The sequence below is a fragment of the Molossus molossus genome, unplaced genomic scaffold (genome assembly GCF_014108415.1).
Source record: "Molossus molossus isolate mMolMol1 unplaced genomic scaffold, mMolMol1.p scaffold_m16_p_14, whole genome shotgun sequence".
Classification (NCBI taxonomy): Eukaryota; Metazoa; Chordata; class Mammalia; order Chiroptera; family Molossidae; genus Molossus; species Molossus molossus.
Window position 1 is genome coordinate 20,727,393 of NW_023425349.1, and position 23,950 is coordinate 20,751,342.

General features: G+C 42.3%; 1 protein-coding gene across 3 annotated transcripts in view; it reads right to left on the minus strand.

Annotated features, from left to right (window-relative positions):
- UGCG (UDP-glucose ceramide glucosyltransferase) overlaps window positions 1–23,745 on the minus strand; it is a 39,283-nt gene extending 15,538 nt beyond the window's left edge. Inside the window, exons 1-3 of one of the 3 annotated variants that reach the window (XM_036260980.1) lie at window positions 4,262–4,322; window positions 2,801–2,885; window positions 2,226–2,367 (exon numbers count right to left, since the gene is read on the minus strand). In XM_036260980.1, coding sequence (XP_036116873.1) covers window positions 2,226–2,367; window positions 2,801–2,885; window positions 4,262–4,307 — 273 coding nt within the window. In that variant the 5' untranslated portion in view covers window positions 4,308–4,322. Of the gene's footprint in view, window positions 1–2,225; window positions 2,368–2,800; window positions 2,886–4,257; window positions 4,323–23,181 lie in introns of those variants that run through there. The other 2 variants (XM_036260982.1, XM_036260981.1) reach the window with 2 other exon arrangements.
- Window positions 23,746–23,950: the final 205 nt, after the last annotated feature.

Below are 23,950 nucleotides of genomic sequence, written 5' to 3' on the forward strand. Positions count from 1 at the left end.
AGACTCAGACATCAGTACGGTGGTTCCAGAGGGGAAAGGGGTAGGAGACAGGATGAAGGAGTTCAAATATACAGTGACAGGAGACTAGACTTTAGGTGGTGAGCACACAGTGGAATACCCAGATGATACATTATAAAGTTGCACACCTGAAATTTATATATTGTTATCAACAATGTTACCCCTAAAAAAATTAATTTAAAAAATAAATAAATAAAAAATCAAGTACAGTATCTTCACTTTTTTTTTTTTTAATCCTCACCCGAGGATATTTTTCCATTTTTTGTACAGATAGAGTGGGAGGGAGAGAGAGAGAGAGAAACATCGACGTGAAGGGACACATCGAGTGGCTGCCACCCGCACAACCCAACTAGGGCCGGGGACAAACTGCAACCGAAGTATGTGCCCTTAGTGGGAACCGAACCCGGGTCTCTCCGGACCGCAGGCCGACGCTCTAACCGCTGAGCCAAACTGGCCAGGGCAGTATCTTCACATTTAAAAAAAATTACATATGAAATTTATTGGACAGATTAATACATGCATACCATTCAGATCTCTAAAATTATTCAATAGATAATAACACACATAAACTAGAAGACATATATGATTTCTTTTTGCTTCAACTTAGCTCAGATACCTAGACTACAAAACTTTGAAAGTGGTAACACTAAAAAATTAGCTGAATGACAGTCAAGTCGATATACTTAATAAGAGCTGCATTAAGACTATCTCATCTGTGTCTTTTCTATTCTATTTTTTTCATTGGTGCTACCCAGAAAAGTAAGGGCTAAAAGAATAGAAATAAGAGCGCGAGAGCCAACCGCCAGGAGTTTGGTCTGCATATCATCTTCCTTCTCACTACTTGGGCTACACTCTCCCAAAGAAATAAAAGGAAAAGAGTCTCCGAGTGGCAAAAACTATGGAAAAGGAGGCAAGAAGGGTCAAAATTAATGCAAGAGAACAGAGTCCACAGAGGGAAAATTAAACTGGACTGAAAATCAAGGAGGTCGAAATCTAAAGAAACCTCCTTCTCCTAAGTAATATATTGCCCCCAGAATGCACTTTCAAAAGCAGTGTCTCAAACAGGCAATTTAAAAAGCTGCAGAAAAACTAACTACAAAACTCAAGAAATATTAATTTTTCCTACAAAATTAAAGGGAAGAGATAAAAAGAAAGTCCTAGCTGGTGTGGCTCAGTGGATTGAGCATCATCCCATGGACTGAGAGGTCCTGGTTCGATTCTCGCTCAGGGCACGTGCCTGGGTTGTGGGCTCGATCTCCAGTAGGGGATGTGCAGGAGGCAGTCAACTGATGTTTCTCTCGCACATCAATGTTTCTATCTCTCTCCCCCTCCCTCTCTCTCTAAAAAATCAATGAAAACATATTTTCAAAAAAGGAAGTCCCATCTCCAGGAAGTTCTCCTATTATAGAGATACAGATCATACAGATAATTGATAAAAGCAATACATTTAGATATGAAAACTCAGGAAAATAAAACAATTAAAATTTAGGTATGATGAAGCCCCACCTTACCACTAATTATAACTATTTTTGGCTCAAAGCCAGCTTTTCAAGGGGATTTCCATTCTACTTGTCCTGCATCCCATTCCAGACCAAAGGGCCCTGCTCTTACACGCTCACTTCCTCCTCTTCCTACGCACAGGGGACTCTTGTGGAACAGATTTTATATTCAAATTACCAGCTACTTAACAATGTCTGAGTTCCAGGAGGCTTACTCAGGGATTTCTAATTCAGATAGACATATAGGAGGTTAGAAAAGGAATTTACACCCCTCCCTGACCCCATTTCTGTGTACTGTGACTACTGCTACTACATAATTAATTCTTCATACCTTCACCTTGTACAGTCAAAATGCCTCTCTAAGTGTTTACCATGAGAGAGAGCGGAAAAGGGAAAAAAGCACAGTCTAGCCCATTTCTTTTTTCTTTTTTTTTTTTATCCTCACCCGAGGACATTTTTCCACATTTTGTTCAGAGTGGGAGGGAAAGAGAGAAAGAGAGAGAGAGAGAGAAACATCAATGTGAAAGGGACACATTGAGTGGCTGCCACCCGCACGACCAACCAGGGCTGGGGACAAACTGCAACCGAGGTACGTGCCCTTAGTGGGAATCGAACCCGGGTCTCTCTGGACCGCAGGCTGATGCTCTAACCGCTGAGCCAAGCCTGCCAGGGCTAGCCCATTTCTAATGAGGGCAACACTGCACTTACTTTGGGATAATCCAACTCAAAGAACGTTTCCAAGTTGTTGATGAGGTTGGGATCCACTCCTTTCAGTGGTTTTAGAAGAGACACGCCTGGGAGCTTGCTATATGGCTGTTTGTCCGTTGCCTTCTTGTTGAGGTGCAATCGGCTACAAAGCAAACGATGTACACGTTATTTCTGCAGAACATAGTAGTGCCAAATCTACACATAGCATGCACCAAGTTGTCAAGAATTACTGAACTCTAAGTTAAATTCTTTTTTAATGGACATTTTTCTAGAGGGAGATCTGCAAATGAAGGCAAGTACGACCAGGGAAGCTTCCAGTTTAGGAAAACCAGAACTAAGCAGAAAGACTATCCCAACGAAGGCTGGAACTGAAGCCTGTCGTCCATTACTGTACTCCCAGTGCCCAGAACTATGCCACACGTGGGGTAGACATTCGATAAATACACGGTGAAAAATAAACAGCAGCGTGAGCCCACACATTAACTGCCCTTCCTCCCACACTGCCCTCAAACTGGCCAAGAACTTAACATAACGGTCCAGATACCCACGACGGGAGGAAGTATCAAGCCGCCAACCTGGCAAGCAAGAAAGGGGATAAGTAGCAGAACTCCCAACATTCACAAGCTCCAAATGGCAGAGTTGAAAGGAAGGAAAAAAAGTCTGTGATGAGAAAAAAAGGTCTATTAATGACACTGGAAAATATACCAGGTGCCACCAATTCACAAATAAGTTGGTCAAGGTTCCCAGTGCTGGTCCATCCCAAGGGTGTTGCAACACAGGGCTCCTACTGAGAGAAGGCATGCCATTCGAAACCAGAGAATGTGCCCCAGTTAATGTCAGGCTGTCACAATAAAGAAATAAGATGCCATTCAACAGAGTGGTAAAGTTTCTACAGGAAGTCACCAAGGGCTGCTTCGCTCCTTCTCCTAAGTAAGTCTCCTAGCTCTCCAGAGATTAGAACAACCATGGGGCCATCTGCTAGCTATCTTTTTTTTTTTTTTTTTTGCATTATCGGGAGGGAGAGAAGGGGGAAGAGAGAGAGAGAAAGAAATATCAATGTGAGAGAGACACATCGACTGGTTGCTACCCACACGACCCCAACCAGGGCCAGGGTCAAACTGCAACCAAGGTACGTGCCCCTAGCAGGAATCGAACCCGAGACTCTCTGGTCCACAGGCCGACACTCCAACTGCTGAGCCAAACAGGCCAGGGCTGCTAAGACACACATTCTTTCACATTTCAGTATCTCGGAAATCAGTGGCATTTTACAATTGCTGGCAGACAGATGGCAGTCCTAACTTCGTAGCATGAAAACCAAACCAACCAATGAGACCATCTAGAAGATCAAGAAAACACCAGCTTCAATGCATCTTAGGTTTGATGAAATGCACTATTAATCTATGAATGACTCCTGAACTATACCAGTACTACCATCCAAGAGCAGCTGGCCACATCAATGTGAGAGAGACACATCGATTGGCTGCTTCCTGCATGAGCTCAACCAGGGCTGAAGGTCAAACTCGCAACCCAGGTACATGCTCTTGACCAGGAATCGAACTGGTGACCCTTGGGTCCATGGGCCGACACTCTAACATCTGAGCCAAAACAGTTAGGGTTCCAGGTTTTCTTAATATGTATTTCTTTTCTTTCTTTCTTTTTTTTATCCTCACCCGAGGACATTTTTTCGCGTTTTTTTTTTTTTCCTCAGATAGAGTGGGAGGGAGAGACAGAAAGAGAGAGAGAGAGAGAGAAACATCAACGTGAAAGGGACACATTGAGTGGTTGCCACCCCCAAGACCGAACCAGGGCCAGGGGGGGGAAACTGCAACAGAGGTACGTGCCCTTAGTGGGAACCGCAGGCCGACGCTCTAACCGCTGAGCAAAACCAGCCAGGGCTTAATATGTATTTCTTAGTATGTAATTATTGGGAGCCGGTTTGCTCCCAATAATTAAGGCAGAGATGTACCACAGTAAACACCTAATGTTTCAGGTAAGGCCACACAAACATCTTCACAGAAAGAAAACACGTTACCTACAATGGAAAACAACTGAAACCAATAAGAAAGTTGAAAGACGGTGCATCAATTTCGCAGCCACGACACTAAATGCCGAAAGCAACGGAGTGCCAGCTACAGCAGTTGCTCATGCGCGCCAGCCCACGAGGTACTCTTCACTGGTCTTCGATGAGAAGAAACAGAGAGAACGCATTCAGAAACTTTTATAGCAATCTGAGTTGCCAGGCCATCCAAACATGTGGTCAATAATTCATTTTTATTGAAATCGTTTACCAAAGTATCAGTCCATGACAGACTGGGAAGTTTGAAAGGACTGATCCTTTGCCACAGACAGATCTACAGAGTTGACTGAGAGGGCTGAACAGAGGTTAAACCATGACCTAAAATTTATATAGCCACAAAAATTACCACTATTTCATTCCTAACAAAATAGCAGACTAGATGGCTAGAGAAATCCACTTGGTACAGAACATCTAGTTTGCTGGGGTGGGGGTGGGGGGGTATTATATACTTAATTGACTGAACTGCTAATATAGCCACCAAATGGTTCAAATGAAAAAAAAAAAAATGAGGAAGTTCATATAGGTCTCCCTCTGTCCCCAATCTGCCTCATTCTTATCACCCCTTTCCCAGCATTATTAGTGTCTTGCTTATCTTTCCAGAGGTTTTCTTCTTCATTAATTCTCACCTGAGGATACTTTTCCATTACTTTTAGATAGGGGGGGGGGGGTGGAGAGAAAGAAAGAGAGAGAGAGAGAGAGAGAGAGAGAGAGAGAGAAACATCAACGTGAGAGAGACACATTGACTGGCTGCTTCCTGCATGAGCACAATTAGAACCGAGGATCAAACTCGCAACCCAGGTACATGTCCTTGACCAGGAATCAAACTGGCGACCCTTCAGTCCACAGGCCGACACTCTAACATCTGAGCCAAACCAGTTAGGGCTCCAGAGGTTTTCTTAATATGTATACAAGCCAAAACATATACACATATAAATCCTCATGTAAGATTTATATTTTTCTCCCCTTTTTATTTTTTAAAATGTTTCTAACAATTTGTTTTTATTTTTTTAGAGGAAGAGAGAGAGAGAGAAACATCGATTGGCTGCCTCCTGCACACCCCCTACAAGGGATCAAGTTGGCAACCTGGGCACGTGCCCTGATCAGGAATCGAACCAGTAACCTCTTGGTGCAAGGGACGATGCTCAACCAATTGAGCCGCGTGTAGGGCAGACATTCAATAAATACATGGTGAAAAAAATTAACAACAGTGTGAGCCCACACATTAACTGCCCTTCCTCCCACATTACCCTCAAACTGGCCAAAGAACTTAACATAACGGTCCAGATAACTCACCAGCCAGAGCTCTCCCCTCTTGTAAAATACAAGTGCACTAAAAGCAAGTTTTTAAATACATGGCTGAACTGTTAGAAAAATCAAGGACAGCCTCCCAGACAGAAAGGAGAACTCTCCAGACAATAATCACAGGAAATCTGTTCAGAGAACCCTGTGTAACTATGGAATCCCTGACAGGCAAAGCAGAAGAATCCTGGCCCACAGAGAAAAGATGGCGATGCTCAGTCTTGAGCAAAGAGGAAGAGAAAGAAAAAGTCTCTCTGGAGGACACCTCGCCAGTCTCTCTGGACATCAGCAAGCAGACTACCTGTGTTGCTTAAACAAAACCAGAGAGATGGAATACGAGAGACCATCCACTATATGTGACGATGAATACATGAAAAGAACCACACGATGTCTAGAAGTGAAAATGATGATTGCTGACATCAGACACTCAATAGACAGGTAAAGCAGAAGACTGCCATCTAAACGAGAACAGGAGAACTGGAATCTAGACTTGATATTACCCAGAATGCAGCCCAGAGAGAATGGGAGGCAAAGTCACTGAACTCATGGGAGAATTGGAGAATTTGTATCTCTTGGTCCCACTGCATGATCACTAAGTGCTATTAAACCTGTATCACAGAGAAACCTCGCCCACTGGCACAGTGCATTTAGCAAGGTTTTAGATTAAAATCAAGGTTAATTTAAACATTGCTAACCATCCAATGCTGATCCTATCGCTCCTTTCTTCCCCTTCTTCATTAAGACATTTTACTTTAAATGCTAAGACAGATATGCCTCCTATCTCATGAAGGGCTTCTCATATCAAGCATGCAGGACTTTATCAAAGGGAACTCAGTCCAACAACAGTGGAGTCCTCTCCCGCGTTGCGGTGAAGAGACCTGATGACAGTACCGCCTGCCGGGTAGCTCAAAGGGGGCCCGAGTGGTACCGTCCTCCAAACGGGCCAGTTTTATGAGTGGCTCTGACAGGTACCTACAAGGTTTACTACTTTTCAGCCAGTTTTTATTCAGTATTTCAGGACATGGTTTCCACATCACCTGAGCAGTGTGGACCTGGGCTGACTGCACAGGACTTCTTGTGGGTGCCCATTTCTACCCTTGGCCTGGTCTTTCTTTCTAGTGTCCTGGGTACAACATTTTCTCAGTTTCTGGCTCTATACTGGGAATCCAGCTCTACCTTCCTATCATGCATTTGGCTCACAGCCCTGACCTTTTAAGGGGAGAGGGAAGGAGGAAGAGTACTTTTAACTGACATATAACATACACAACACAAAGTCACACAAGTACCCAGCTCAACGAATTTTCTCAAAGTGAACCATCCCTGTGACCAGTGACCAGATCAAGAAACAAAGTATTACCAGAACCCCGAAAGCCCCTGCCTGTCCCTTCTATTTATTCCCTTCAAAGGTAACCATCATCTTGACTTCTATACCAGACTAATTTTGCTGTGTTTTCAAAAAAATTACGTTCTATTGATTTTTTTAGAGACAGAGAAAGGGAGAGAAAGAAACATTGATGTGAGAGAGAAACATCGATCAGCTGTCTCCTGCACACCCCCCACTGGGGAGCGAGCCCACAACCCGGGCATGTGTCCTGACTGGGAATCAAACCGGGACCTCTCAGTCCATGGGATGATGCTCAATCCACTGAGCCACATTGGCCAGTATAATTTTGCTGGTTTTAAATGTTTACCTAAATGCCCAGCTGGTGTGGCTCAGTGGTTCAGCGTCGACCCATGCATCAAGAGGTTGCTGGTTCAATTCCCTGTCAGGACACATGCCCAGGTTGTGGGTCAAATCCCCAGTGGGGGGCATGCAGGAGGCAGCCAGTGGATGTTCTCTCTCTCCCTCTCCCTTCCTCTCTCTCTAAAATCAATAAAGAAAAAAAAATTAAATTTTTACCTAAATAGAATCCTATAGGACATACTCATTTATGAGATTCATCTTGGTGTTTACATTCAGTTATAGTTCATTCACTCTCATTACAGCACAGTTCTCCTTGTACTGATATACCACATTTACTCATCTACTTTCTGTTGACGGATATTTAGGTTGTTGTTTCCAATGTGTGGCCGTTACAAATAGTCTGCAGTCTTGTCTCTGTCCTTACTTATGTATCAAAACCCTGGCCTCCCCGTCCTACCACCCAGAACTTCACCTTTTGGACAAGATGAAGACACGGGGGCTGTGTACTCTCACACCTGAAACAATTTTTTAAAATGAGACAAAATAAAGGAAACAATGGTTTGTAAGACATTGGCTATCAGGTAAAGAGGAGTAGTGATTCCTCCGACTCAGAAAACAAATGAGGTGAGCCCTCCAATCGCCCCAGATGACTGCCCTGAGTAATTTCCAGGCCCTGGCACAGGGAAGGGAAACCCAGGCAGAACCCAGCAGACACTCCTGAATTGATGAGATGGAGCTAAAAGCCCAGAAATATACAAATATCCAGCAGCCGGCAAAGTGAAATGTAGAATGCCTGACATCTAATGCAAAATTACCAGGCATGCAAAGAACCAGGGAAATATAACCAATAATAAGAAGAAAATCAATAATTAGAAACCAACCCAGAACTGTCATTGGGATCAAAATTTGCAGGCAAATCCAACGCACTGCTTTGCATTCCCTTCATTTCTGGGACCTGGAGATTTTCCTTCCTTATTTCTGGGCCGTGTGTGTGCATGCATGCACGCACATATATATAACCATTATAGCATTTTCATGTGTTTAGACTTGCAGTGGTTCTCACATGAGCACTGGTCACCTCTTATTCAGAAGCAACTTCTGTACAAGCTTCTATAAATGCAGCGTGATACAGACTCTAAAGAAACTAGGTTTTAGACCATTTTGAGAGTACAAAGAAGAAAGCATCTGATTTTTCCCACGTGGTGGTCCTTTAAGACTTTCCATATTCCAAGTGTGGTCTACTGACCAGCAGCAATGGCATCACCAGAAGCTTGCTAGAAATTCAGATTCTCAGGCCCCACCCCCAGAACTACTTTAACAAGATCTCCAGGTGACTCAGAGGCACATTCAGGCTTGAGCAGCATTGCTTTAAGACTCATCTCTGCTATATAAAGTCTTCCCTGACTGCACTGGCAAGGCTGAAAAGGCCTGTAGCTCATCCCATAGGCAAGAAGTAACCATGAAAGACTGTCAGAAAGAAACAAGATCATTTTTGTATTTACAGAAGTTAAGAGAATAAAGTAGAGGCGAGCAAGACAGAAGGCAAGGGAAAATATTATTAAGATCCAAAAGAAAAAAGATAGGAGCACAAACTAAGGAGTAAGCAGAAGGTAGCAAAAGAAATGAAAAGAGAGAATAAGAATTCAAAATTCCTGGGGTTTGGCTAGTGGATGATGAAGGTGGGTGGAGAGTGAAGAGGTTACATGGATGACTCTTAGGTTTGGATTTAGGTAACTAGTGTGCCCTTCATAAAATCTGGGCACAACAAGAGATGTGAGACAGTGATATGCATTATTATGAACAAGGGTTCGAAGTTACTATTAAGTCATCAAGTGGCAATGTCCCTTTGTCCAGGAGACTACCATTTTCCAACAATTAATTAAAAATACAGAGTGCCCATAGGCAGAAGTCATAATTTAACGGACCAGTTGCAGAGCTACGAACGTGCATTTTTATAAACATCCCAAATGATTCTGTGAACCACACTTAAAGATACACTACAGTAACTATAAATTCTCCAGGGTCCAGCAAAACAATGGTACATAGTATATTCTCAATATTCTAAAGAATGTTGAGTAAATGAAGAGTAACTAAAAAACAGTTAGATATTTAATGTTTTTTAAAATGTTTTTACTGATTATTTAGAGAGAGAGGAAGGGAGAGATAGAAACATCAATGTGAGAGAGAAACATCAATCGGCTGCTTCCTGCACACCCCCTACTAGAGAACAAGTCCATAACCCAGGCATGTGCCCTGACCAGGAATCGAACCAGGACCTCTCAGTATATGGAACAATGATCAATCTACTGAGCCACACCGGCCGGGCCAAATAGTTATCTATTTAGAGCTCAGAAGGTATGGTTAGTCTAAAGATAAAAATATGGGAGCCATCTACTTTTGGCAAATACATAAGTTCTCCCCAGTATAACATGCCATTAGCAGGTGGCCACAAATGAATGCCGCTAGTATCACAGAACTAGTACTACATGAAGGAGAGGAAGAGTAAGTGAGAGACGACAGAAGTAGATAGGAAGAAACCCAAGTCACAGATGGGTTTATTTGGCTAGGTTGTTTTCTTTTTGAAAGGGTTCAAGAAAAAAAAGACACTGAATGTCAAGACAAGAATTTAAATGTCTACTAGACTGTGTACTTGGTGACCTCTGAGCACTCTGGGCAGGGGTAGGTAGGTAAAAACATGTTAAGAAGCACATGAATGGGAGGTAGTTGTGATAACAGAATAAACACTAGTTTCTCTTGAAACCTGACAATGAGTTAAAGGGCCAGAGACTAAGTAGATGGAGAAGGGGTTTTCAGTTTAATTTTTAATCATTTTTAACTTTTTTTTGTTGTTAATCCTCACTGAGGATATTTTTCCATTGATTTTTAGATATGGAGAGAGGGAGAAACATTGATGTAAGAGTGACAGATTGATTAAGTTGCCTCCTGCACGAGGACCCTGACCATGGCCAAGATCAAACCTGCAACCCAGCCCTGGCAGGTTTGGTTCAATGGTTAGAGCCTTGGCCTGCAGACCAAAGAATCTCAGGTTCGATTCCGGTCAAGGACATGTGCCTCAGTTGTGGTTCAATCCCTGGCCCTGGTCAGGGTTGTGCAGGAGGCAGCCAATCGATGTCTCTCTCTCTCACATAGATTTGCACCCCCTCCCCACCCCAGCCCCACAACTCTATCTGAAAATCAATGGGAAAATATCCCCAGGTGAGGATTTAAAAAAACAACATCCCCCCCCCCATGACCCAGGCTGGTGCCCTTGACCAGAAATCAAACCTTCAATCTGTTCAACCCTTCGGTCTGAGGGCCTACACTCTAACCGTTGAGCAAAACTGTTCAGGGCAATCATTTTTAACTTTTAGTACTTGAGTATATATGGTAAGGGGAAAGAGCTAGTCAAAGGGTAAAGAAAGAGATGATAAAAACAATTAATGAGGGTTAATGGGGGAGAAAGGGAGGATATCTGTAATACATTCAACAATAAAGATGAGTTAAAAAGATGGCCAATAAGCAGGAAAAAACAAATTTAATGACATGTTAGGAGCCACAGTGTGAAGTAGGAGTCACGGTAATGGACAAGCACAGGGTAGAATGGGGAAGGTAGTGGGTGACAGCTGAATACAGAAACGGAAGTGCTGTCACATAACACTGTGGGCTTAGCTGAGATCTGAGACCTGATGTAATAATCCAAGGGCTGTGTGATCACCCTCCCACAGGATTTTGAAAGTTAAGGAGCTATAAATTATGAGATGGTTTGAAGATAAGAGGGCAGATTGATATGAGGTGGGGCAAGACAATGAAGTGATTAATTGTGTGTTCTGGGCTAGATGGAGATGTAAATGAAGCCAAGAGGTGGAGACCACCCCAGGGATAAGCAGCCTAGAGCAGCTGTTCTCAACCTTGAGGGCACAAAGAAAAATCACCCGGAGTCGAAACAAAATAACAATTCTGATGCCCAGACCAACTAAATCAGAATCTCTAGGTTTGAGAGCCATGCAGCAGTGACCTCCCAGTGACCTAGGAAAACTAGATTACTGAAGGATTAGAGAGGACTGAGGTGGAAACTCTTAGCAAGATGAACAGTTATGGGATGGATTGGAAATCAGAAGCCGCTGAAGAAACAAGACCCGTGAGAATGGGGGAGAGAATGAGCAGGGGCCTTCTCCATAGTTATCTAAATGTTGAGTTATTTTCAGGTTATCAATGAAAGTATATTCATTGATATATGAATATCATTCATATATCAATAAATAAGAGCCTGGGCTGGAGGCAGATGCCTGGATTTCTATAGCGGCTTCACAGCTGTGTTATCCTTGGGCAAGTTACTTCTTTACCTCAAGTTTGCCTTTTTTTTTTTTTTTAAAGGTGGATAATGATACATACCTCATAAAGTAGTTCTAAGAAAATAGATGAGACTCAGCCACAGAGTAAACATTAAGGACATTCTCCACCAGATGTAACTTGCCTGAATTACCATTGGTTGCTCTGATAGATTTTGAAGCTGTTGACCATTGATGAGACTTATACACCAAAATGGAAGAATTAGAAATTCTAGTTCTATAGTTAAAGATTCATTTATATTTAAATATTAGGTCATTATGTTGGTGTAAAAAAACAAAACACCATAAACCAAGTCTTGTGTGTTAAGAAAGATTAATGGGGGAGGGTCATTATAAGCCCAAAATTAGGATTAAAAAAGTCAAAACATGGCATAAAACACATTTAATACAAAATTCAAATTACATCCAATAATTAGAATAAAATTATATTCAAAGTTCAAACTACAACTAACACTTAGGAGACAATTTAAGGTTCTACAGACATCATCTAAAATGTAAGAATAAGGCAAGTATGAGAGTGAGGAACATTACATATCAGAAATTATTATCCACTGAAAACAACCTGCTAATTGTTTGCTTGCTGAGCTCTCCTTTTAAACTATGAGATGGGTTCTCAGCTGGGCACAGGCTCTGCATAGCACTGGCTCCTCTTAATTCCTCTGTCTCCAGAGTCTGACTCACATGTTGTGGTCTGCAGCCACAACAATCCTTCACTTGGCTCTGCTTAGAGGGAGAGGTTGTCACCCCCAGAGCTGAGAGGCAAAGGTGAAAGAGAATGTCCACAGGTACAATGAATAAGGTACAGGTACATTGTACAAAGTAACAGATACAATGTACAAAGTAATTACTGGTTACTATGTAATCCAAACAATATCATCTTCTAGATGTTCTGAAGGCTTCCAGGAGAGACTGGATTCTTTGTTGACCATGAAATTACCACACCTACCTAGCACAAGCCCCAGAGCAAAGATTATAAGGGAAGGCCCCACCCGACAGCTTGGAAAGCTCTCAATCGGTAACAGCTTGTGCCAGGCATCAGAACCAGCAAAAATATAATTTGGGATTTTAATAATTCTTAGTTCCTGCCTAACATGTACGTCCATTTGATTTTCAGAAATTTGATTCTGTTACATTTTCAGGAACATATTGGGTATAAAAGGAATGGATCTCCTCTATGGCTAGTCAACTGTTTTGATTTGTTTCATTTATAAAGAATAGTCCCATGTGGCTCAGTGGATTCAACACTGTCCCATGGACGGAGAAGTCGCAGTTCAATTCCCGGTCAGGGCGCATGCCTGAGTTGCAGGCTTGATCCCCAGAAGAAGGTGTGCAGGAGGCAGCCAATCAATGTTTTTCTCTCACATCGATGTTTTTTTCTCTCTCTCTCTTTAAAAAAAAAGAAAGAAAAGAATAAAATCATCCTGAAATGTAAGTGATCAGAGAAAGAAAGAAAGAAAGAAAGAAAGAAAGAAAGAAAGAAAGAAAGAAAGAAAGAAAGAAAGAAAGAAAAGAATCCCATTCATATAATTAAGGCCCGTCACCTCAAGGACAAAGGGGGGTAGGTGCCACAGCACATGGCTGAGGGCTGCCTCTCCCTGCCAACACCAAGGTACTATCCCAGGTGCTTTGTCAGAAGTAACTTAAGTCCAAAAGGTCATAAGGGATGATTCATAGACAAAAGAGAGAGGCTTATATTGTGAGCTAGAAGGACATCTATTCAGGGAACACTTCAAAGAAGTATCCAGGAGTTGGCTCTGCTGGACTTTACAGATGCTTTAGCTGGATGAACCCTAATCGTCTCTCTGCACAGGGGTTTGCAACTTCTGAACTGATGGGATGGCTTTATTTTTCCTAGTTGATTTTTATTTCCTAACATCTCAATCTCTAAAATTGTCACTGTCTTTTTCATCACTAGCTTCTTGTTTTAGCCTTCGAATATTTTAGCACGCCTCCCCGCTCACTCGCACAACAAAATAGTTTGGGGACTATTTTTAAGTGCTTTATTTCACACTTTTGTATTCTAATTGAGTTTTGAGGGCAAGGGAAGCCTGGCAGGAGGGGAAACCCTTGGGGGGGGGGGGGCTGGCTGTGCTCTTCCCCTTTGGCCAGAGTAGCAGCCTCTGCAGCAACCTTAACACAGGGCTACACCGCCCACAGGGTCGCAAGGATCTCACTCAGGGCTTCTCACATGGATTCCTTCAGGGCGCAAAGTCCACCTTGCAGAACAGCCCCAGACGGCGTGTTTTCACGGTTCTGCTGTGTTGTTGAACCAATTTACCTGACTCTAGGAATTGATCTCTGCTACATGCAACCAAGCTTGTTAATATTTCATGTAAAATTAGGATGCTCTATCAGCAGGTCCCGACTTCACACTGTCTGTGCCAACAACCTCCCAGGATTAAAGGCTCCTGTTGTTGTTTCTTATTGTGCCCTGGAAGGCTGTTACTGTGTGTTTACCATCAGTATGTGTCATGACTAAGGCTACTTCCATACAGCACTTTTCTTTTCAAGATAAGGTACTGCAGCCCTGGCCAGTTTGGCTCAGTGGTTGGAGCATTGGCCTGCGGACCAGAGAGTCCTGGGTTCGGTTCTTGCTAGGGGCACATACAAAAAAGAAAAAGAAAAGGTACTACATCCAGAGGGGCTTCACCAGCAACATAAAGCACACCCTGTGGTGCAACCTGAATTCTGCACACACAAGATTCCCCAGAGAACACGTAATAACCAACAGGGACTTCAATTTATAGTGAAACACAAACTATTGCCACTAGATAGCAGACTTATAGACTACAGAATACAAAAGTTTCCATCACAATAGAAAAAGCAGATCTTTAATAATTTTTGCTCCCCTCCAACTCCCCAAAAACCCATTCCAACTCACTAACTCTTTGTTGACAACAGTTAGCCCTAGTGTGTGGAAAACAGAGCATGATATTTTGCTAATAGCAACTAAATAAGAAAGGCACCCAGCAGAAGATGTGGTTCCAGCAGGTCGTGCCCCCAGACACAGAAGACCCTCAAACATACCATAAACTCAAAACCCCCTCTCTTTCAAATCAAGAAGAAACTAAAGGGACTGTCCCAATCCTCTTCTACACAATTCCCCAGAGCTACCCTTTTAATTTAAATTAAACTACTTTGTGTATAAAGTAAATTTCTGTAGATGGAGGAAAAGTGGGAGACACTTGTTATGATTTGTATGTCAACTAACTCAGGATAGCCCTGGGTCCTGCATTCCCCAAAGGACATATATATCTTTTTTAAAAAATATTTTTCTTGCCCTGGCCGGTTTTTCTCAGTGGTTAGAGCGTTGGCCCACGAATTAGAGTCCTGGGTTCAATTCCAGTCAGGGGCACATGCCTTGGTTGCGGTGTGTCCCCAGCTCCAGTTGGAGTTGTGCGGGAGGCAGCCAGTGGATGTGTCTTTCTCACATTGATGTTTCTCTCTATATATATGATGTGTGTGTGTGTGTGTGTGTGTGTGTGTGTGTGTATTTTATTGATTTCAGAGAAAGAGGAAGGGAGAAGGAGAGATAGAAACATCGATGAGAGAGAACACTGACTGGCCGCCTGCATGCCCCTCACTGGGGATCAGGCTCACAACCTGGGCATGTGCCCAGACTGAGAATCAAACCAGTAACCTCTTGGTGCACAGGTCGACACTCAACCACTGAGCCACACTGGCAGGACTTTAATGTTTCTTTCTAATTAATTAGAAAGGAGGAAAGGAGAGGGAGGAAGGGAGAGAGAGAGACTGAGAAACACTGATGTGTTGCCTCCTGCAGTTCCCCTTCTCAGGATCGAGCCCAAAACCCAGGCATGTGCCCCGAGTGGGAATGGAACCAGAGACCTTTTGGTGCACAGGACAATGCTCAGCCAACTAGGCAACACCTGCTAGGGGCCAAAGGACATATCTAAGTGTAAAGATTAGGGAAAGCAAGACAGGCGTTCTCTTTCAAAAACCTTGGGGGCAAATTCAGATTTGTAGGTAAACATGTTATTGATAGAGCCTTGATTCTATTTACCTGGCAATTAACAAGAAATAGTTAGATAAAGATCCCCTTTGGTCCAATGAAGTTCATTCAAGTCCATGGCCACTGAAAGCATTCCAAATTCTTGCCATCGACCTCAAATTACAACAGCTAAATGACAGCAAGTTTATGAATGAGCAAAATATCCACCATTACTACTAGAAAAAAAAATTCAAAGATCGTTTATTCAACAAGTAACAATTGAGTGCCTAGTTGACACTAGAGATACAACAATAAGACACTATCTCTACCCTCATAAACTTACAATCTGGGAAAACAGACAACTGAACACACATTTACAATTTAGATGGGTAAATTCAAGGTATGGTGGAAGTACATAAGAGGGGGCGCCTAACCCAGTAAGGAGCTAAAGTCTAAAACTGCTTGAATGAGTAGGAGTTAAAAAGGAGGGCAAGGGGAGAAAGGAAAGGACAGGAAAGGAAGAAAAAAGGATTCTAGAGAAAATATATTGCATATTTAGGGGAATGCCAGTAACTCAATATTGCTGAAGATACAGCTCTCAGTTCCTGAAGAACTTATTAAGGGCTGAAATTTTAACCCTGAAGGCAATGGGGAACATGGTAAGATTGTAAGTACATGATCTAAGATTAGTGCTCCAGTAGGATAAGAAAAATAAAGCAAAAAGGGAACAAGGCTGTAGGCAGAGATACCAGTAAGCGGAATTAGTTTTCAATAATCTAGGGTAGAGATAAGGTGTACTGAACCAAGGACGTAGGAAAAGGAAAGAAGATGAATCCGTACAGAACCATCACTGAATATTAACACTGAATTACAACTTTCATTTTGCTTTTTAAAGTTGTCACAATCCAGTCCAATTTGGTATTTTCCCAGGCTCAGGTTAAAGGGGCTTGTCAATTGCCTCATTCATTCACCAAAAAGTAGCCCTGGCAGCAATGACCTAGTGATTTTCAATGGGTGAGCTGCAAGAATTTTTAAAATGAGCAATCCCTGACTATTTAGTCAGGAGCACTGACCTCTCTTCCTTTAGACTGTCAAATAAAAAAATGACAACAGCCAACTCAACAGTCGCCCAGTGTGAATGAATAAAAATTATACTTTTTTTTTTGGTGAGATCGGCAAAAAATGTAATACAGTTTTTGGTGTGCGACAGAATTTAGTAATTAATGTATGTGTGCCACGAGATGAAAAAGGTTGAAAATCGCTGACCGAGACTGATCAACATCTGGCCAAATTCCAAATGCATCCTCAGAACTAAACCCAGAAGAGCAGCTCTCGGTTTACATTTCACTCGGCTCAGAACACTAATGTCTTCATGAAAGTAAGGCCGAAATCATACCATCTAAAAATAACATTTGCCGCAAATATAAAAGTTGCAATACTAGAAAAGTTAGCGAAGGCAGAATTAATTTGGGGAAAAAAAAGGCTCCAGGAAAAGGACCTCTGGTTTACTAGAGGGTAGTTAATATTTACAGATATAAGATGTATTTCCACACAGGTCTGGCACCTCTGGTCAATTAATAGAGAAGATAGAGCCTAACACTAAACTTTAGGACATTATGTACAGAGAGGGGGAGGCGAATGATAATCTGAGGGAGGGGAGGAACAGGGAAGAGAGAGGAGAAAAAGAACAGAGATGGAGGAGAAAAAAGGCATGATTTCGTGTTGAGATCCCCTTGTCATCCAGCAATATGGCCCCTTACAGGGTAAAAAGAGAACCGTTTCCAGGCTTTTTTACATGATTTCAACACAGCCGCCAAGTTATCAAACCACACTAGCTCTCCGAAAAGAAAAGCTCCTAAAGACCACGTAACCAGCTCTGCCTACTGAAGCTCCAATCTTTAGTTACAGTTCGGAAATAAGAGGACTGAATTTCAAAGGCTCTAATCTGAACAACATCTTTAACATGATAGGCAGAAATCCCACCAATGTCTGCCATCTAAAATATGTTATGAAATGACTAGGCATCAGTTTAATATTAAAATTGGAAAGGAGCAAAGCAGCAAGTAGAGATACCAGTGAATAGTTTCAAAATATTAAAAATGATTTTCTAGTTTATAAATTACCTCATTTTTAAAAATTGCAGGCTTACAGGAATTCTAAAGACATTTGTGAAATCTGAACAAATAGTTTCATTGAATAAGAATTTTTATTGTATTCATTACTTAGCTCTTTAATTCATTTTAAGAGGATACACTGAAATAGAACATCAACTCTAAATTAACTAGATAACATTACATACCGAATTTAATCTTTAAAAAATAACCAATTTTCAAAAGTGTTTTTTTTCTCAGCAATTTTATTACAAAATTTGTATTAAACTTTTTTTAACAATTAGGGACCCATCGATTATGCACCTTAATCTGAAAACTAGATATGGAGCCATATATATTTTTTAAAACAGGCTCAATTTCCACTAGTTGCATACACAAAGTTTTATAGGAGAGTATTGATAAATGCTTATTTCAATGTCTCTATACTTTAACTTATTTCAAAAGGACTTGAGAGGGACATAGAACATGTGTTTAAAAATATTTTTCAATAAAATACAGAACGTTTACCACCGTATTTTAAGCAAAAGTGCCAATGTTCTTTGACCTTACTTGTCAAAATGTTGAGATGTCACATTTGCAATTTTACTAAATACACCAGAGAGATGGAGAGGAAAAACGACGTAGCTTCCCCTTTAACACAACTCAAATTAACCTGAGAAGTTACCTTTACTTCAGTAAGAAAGGAATCAATATGCATATATGCATAACCAGTGGACACAGACAATAGTGTGGGGAAGGCAGGAGGGGGGTGGGTGCAGAGAGGAGGGGTCAATGGTGGAAATAGGGGAGGAATCTGTAATACATTCAACAATAAAGATGAGTTAAAAAAAGAACGAAAGGAATCAAATCAAACATAATTCTGAAGGTGGGGCCAGAACAAAGAAACTTATCAAAAAGGAAAAGGTAAAGATTTAATTTATACATAAATTCTTGATTATTGGCTTTTATCCATTTCAGAAAGCTATTCACAAGATTCCTTCAATTAGCTAGTCGTTATAATCTATTATAAATAAATCGCCTCTTCTTTATTCTATTTTCACATAACTTTTCAGGGTCTTGTTACTGTCAACAAAAAAAGGTAACTTTGCAGGATATTAGAACATAAATACAAAGCCTTTCTACAGTATCTCAACTAAGTGAAATGTCTGTACTATTCTCAAAAACCAGAAGTATTTTAAGAAAACTGTACTGTTTATCATTCAGCACGAAATAAATAACTTAAAACTATTCTGGAGCTGTCTCAAGTCTAAACATTCCAGATGGTTACTGGGGATATCAGGCTACATCACTAGTGTTCATTTTAATTAAAGAAGTGTGACTTTGTCATTATGTATATAGAAAATAGAGGGAAAGGACCCTGGCCGGTTTGGCTCAGCGGTTAGAGCGTCGGCCTGCGGTCCCAAGAGACCTGGGTTCGGTTCCCGCTAAGGGCATATACCTCGGTTGCAGTTTGTCCCCAGCCCTGGCTGGGTTGTGCGGGTGGCAGCCACTCCATGTGTCCCTTTCACGTCGATGTTTCTCTCCCTCCCTCCCACTCTATCTGACCAAAAAAAAAAAAAAAAAAAAGGAAGAAAAAATGTCCTCGAGTGAGGGAAATAGAAAATAGAGGGAAAGGGATATATACCATGGTGTTATGCTGAAAGAAGTCAACTTTCTCCAAAATGAGCTGTAAATTTAACAATTCCATTTAAAAAACAAGATTACTGCCCTGGCCGGTTTGGCTCAGGGGTTAGAGCATTGGATCGAAAGGTCTCGGGTTTGAATGCCAGTCAAGGGTGAGTACCAGGTTCAATTTCCTGCCGGTGGGGGGCCTTCAGGAGGCAACCAGGAGGCAACCAGTCCACTGTCTCACATTGTTATTTCTCTCTCTCCGCGACCCCGTCCACTCTGTCTAAATATCGATGTAAAAAATAGCCTGAGGTCAGGATTAAAAATATAAATTAAAAGAAAAAAACAAGATTACTTAGTCTGAATAGAAACATTCTAAAAGTTCATCTGAGTAAAAATGTGTAAAAAGCCAAAAAATGTTTGCAAAAGAGTAAGATGGATGGAATTTGCCCCATTTATTAAAACAGTGGATACTGGTATAAGAACTAATAGATCAATGAACTAGCACTGGGAGCATTGAAATATACCCAAGTATACAAAGAATTCAGTACATAATAAATATACTATTTCAAAACTGTGGAATACTCAATAATCATTTAATAAATGATTCTGAGAAAAGGGGCTAAATATTTAAGTGAATCTAAAATTACGGCTCTAGACCTCATCATATAACAAAATAAAATATCTAGTGCATTAAAGGGTATAAGGTAAAACAAAAAACAAAAAAAAAACCTCAAAACACTAAAAGAATACTAACTATATAATAATTGGGGGGAATGAAGAAGATATCAAAATTACGCGAGTCAGCAAACATTAGAAGACGTAACTACCAAAAACATAGAGGCGCACACACACTTTTTTTCATATTTAGTATGTGTACAAAATTTAAAGACAAAAAAAAGAAAAACCCGGGAAAAATTATAACACAACAAAAACAATATTCGTGTTAAAAAGATAAACTCAGCAACGGTTTGCAGCACAGGCAAAGGATTGTAAGCATGTAATTTATAACTATTAACTGTAACTAACATAAATATATGAAAGTATTCAATGGAACTACTAATTAAAGCAATAAAAAAACAAAAATCCAACAGAAAAGAGTAAAAAGCCTGTGACTTAAAGGAAATGAGGACCATCAAACAGTGTTACCAGGACTATGAAGAGACACAACCTTCCTGCACAGCAGTAATTTTCAACCTTTATCATCTTACGGCACATATAAACTAATTACTAAAATTCTATGGCACACCAAAAATTTTATATTTTTTGCTGCTCCGACAAAAAAAAAAGGTATAATTTTGATTTCACACCAGCTAGCTATTGTATGTTGGCATTGTCATTTTTTCATTCAGCAATCCAAGAGAAAAGAGATCAGTGCCCCTGACTAAATAGGTATTTCAAGTTTTAAAAATTCTTGTGGCACACTGGCTGAAAATGGCTACTGTAGAGCAATACATATCAGAGTTTATTTATTTTTAAAACTTTTTTCTTTATTGATTTTAGAGAGAGGGAGAGAAAGAGATAGAAACATCAATGAGAGAGAACATCAACTGGCCGCCTCCTGCATGCCCCCCACTGGGGATCAGGCCCACAACCTGAGCATGTGCCCTGACCAGGAATCAAACCTGCGTCCTTTTGGTGCATGGGTAGATGCTCAACCAGTGAGCCATACCGGCCAGGCTATGTATCAAACTTTCAAATGTACCTCTTCCAGCCCAATAATACTCTTTCAGAAATGTAAACTAAGGAGGTCATCTCTCAAACATGTATGCATATGAACTCATCAGTGTTGTTTGTATCTTGTTAAATTAAACAACCTAAATGCTCCATCAATAACAACAAATACATATTAGTATGTCATAAATGAAAGTGCCACGCATCTATTTAAAATGATGCAGAGACCATACATTTGTTAATATGCAAAAAATATTCATGACGTTTTACACGGAACCTCCATGTGAGCAGCTGGATGTCTCCTTCAGTCTTATTTCCAGCACCTAGAACAGTGCCTTGTACCAAAGAGCTCCCCAGAAAGCATTTTTTAAATAGTTGAATTAAAAGCAGGTTACAGAACAATAATCATAATAACATCCCTTTCTCCTTCCCCTCACTTCTCTTTCTTGGCCCTCTCCCCATAGAAATATAAATGGAAGGATAGCCACAAAAGGTTGACAAAGTAATGGAATTTTGGTTGTGTGTTTAACTTTCTTCTTTATTCCTCTCTGTACTGCCTACATTCCTTATATAGAAAGAATTTTTTTTAATTATTGGAAAAAGTAACAAAATTGTTTTTTAAGAACTCATATATTTAAAATGAATTCCAGAATGTGTTCAGTGACTACAGCTAACAAACTCCAAAAACTAAGATCAACAACATCCAAATGGCATGTTTTCTTTCATCATCAAAGAATTATCAGTATGTCTGGTACAATGTAGCATCTTTCTCCAGTACCAGGAAATGCCACACTATACTAACAAAATGCAGCATTTCCAAAAGACATATACTTCTTCTGTAGTAAAAAGTGAAAAGAAAAAAAACTGAAAGTAATTAATTTCTTAAAGTCTTCCCCATCTCTTATATACCCTATTCTAATTGGTGGTAAAGACAACCATGTCCAATCATCTTTTCTTTTTAAAACTACAAACTCTGTGAATCCATACCAGTAATATGACCTATTCGATTCTTTCATTTCTTTGTGAAGGTTGATTTTAGTTTGAAAACATGTAAACAATTGAAATATCAAAACTAGCCACATATCTCATGTCATTATTTATCCCATCACCCTGTTTTTTTTTATTCATAGACTTTACCGCTATTGGAAATAACCTTATTCGGATTTTTACTAGGACCCTTTTGGAATGTAAGCTCTACGAGGACAGGAATTCTGTCCTGCTCATCACTGTGTCCCCAGTGAATGGCATCTAGTAGGCCTCAAGAAGTATATGTTAAGTTAATCATGAAAAGTTGGGGGGAGGGAAGAGGACACAAATCTAAACAAGACAATAAGAAATTGAAGAAAAAGGGCCCTGGCCAGTTTGGCTCAGCGGTTAGAGCGTCGGCCTGCGGTCCGGAGAGACCCGGGTTCGGTTCCCGCTAAGGGCACGTACTTCGGTTGCAGTTTGTCCCCGGCCCTGGTTGGTCGTGTGGGTAGCAGCCACTCGATGTGTCCCTTCACGTCGATGTTTCTCTCACTCTCTCTCCCTTCCTCTCTCTCCCTCCCACTCTATCTGTACAAAAAAAAAATGGAAAAATATCCTCAGGTTAGGATAAAAAAAAAAAAAAAAAAGAAATTGAAGAAAAAGGAAAGAAAAGCACACTAAAATGTTCAAGCTGACATGACTCGAGTCTACACGCCTTCTTGGAGGTTTGACGGCTATTTTTCAAGGTGGACAGCTGTTTGACACCTATCTGAGGGCACAGAGCTCTTCCAGGAAGACAAATCCACTGGGAGGTCTCCAGGTGGCTGTGTACACCTCCCAGAGGAGTGGAAACGATCATCACCAGATAGAAATGTGGCCCAGGTCAAGAAAGAAAGTAAAAAATACACCATACATCTTGGCCCATATTTTAAAAAATCACACAAATCCCCAACACAATCAAACCAAGCAAGCAACCCTCGGCGCTCACGTAAGAAGAGCTTAGTCTCTTTTCCCCTGGCTGTGCAGTCGCCGTGGAGCCCAGCAACCTTGCTCTCACGCGCCCCTTTCCCTCCCAGGGGCAGCCCCCCCAATCCCTGCTGGTCCAGGGGAGAGGGAATGGGGGGAACATGAGAATTAGTTCCCCATACCCCCACCAGAGCCCAATCCCCTCCCACCCTCAGCTGTCCCTTGGGGCCCCGACACCGCCACGGTCTCCCCCAGCTGCCCCTCACTCACGTGTAGATGATGGCCATGAAATGCATCAGCCACAGTACCAAGAAGAGGACGAACCCAAATAAGGCCATTCCTTTCTGGGCCAGGTCCAGCAGCGCCATCCCCCGGCCCGGCCCGGCCTGCTCCGGCCGTCGCCGCGGACAGCGCTCCCGCAGGAGGACTACAGGGTAGGCGCCCGGCGAGGGGGCGCAAGAGGGGAGAAGGTGGGGAGAGGAAGGGGCGGAGTGGGGTGGGGACGGAAGGGGCGGGCAGGGCCTGCGCGCCCCCGCCCGCGCGCACTCGCCCGCGCGCTGTCCTGGGCGCGCTCGCGACTGCAGGCGCTGGGTGGTCGGGCCGGGTGGTCAGCGTGGCCGTGGCTCCGCGCTCCCCCTCGCCTCTCTACACCCTCGCGGCCACCGGGCGGGCCAACGCGCCTGCGCCCCCGCCGTCCTCGCGCCCCGCCGTCCCCGCGCCCCGCCGCCCGCCGCCGGGCTCCGTGCCGCGCAGCTCCTGCCTGCTCTGCCGCCGCAGCTCCGTGCACTAATCGAAACCGGCGCTGGCGCCCCGGCTCCCGGCGCTCCCCGCCCCTCGCGGCCCCCGCCCTCCGCAGCCGCGCGCCCGCCCCTCCGTGGGGCGGTGCGCGCCTTCCCTCTCCGCCCACGCCGCCGCCTTCGCGCCAGCTGCGTCACTGTCGCGAGCAAACCCCTGGGAGGCTTCTTGTGGCTTCGGTCTCTGCCACCGCCTACTCTTCCGCGTCGGGCCGAGGCGCCCAGGGCGGCCAGAGCTGCAGCCC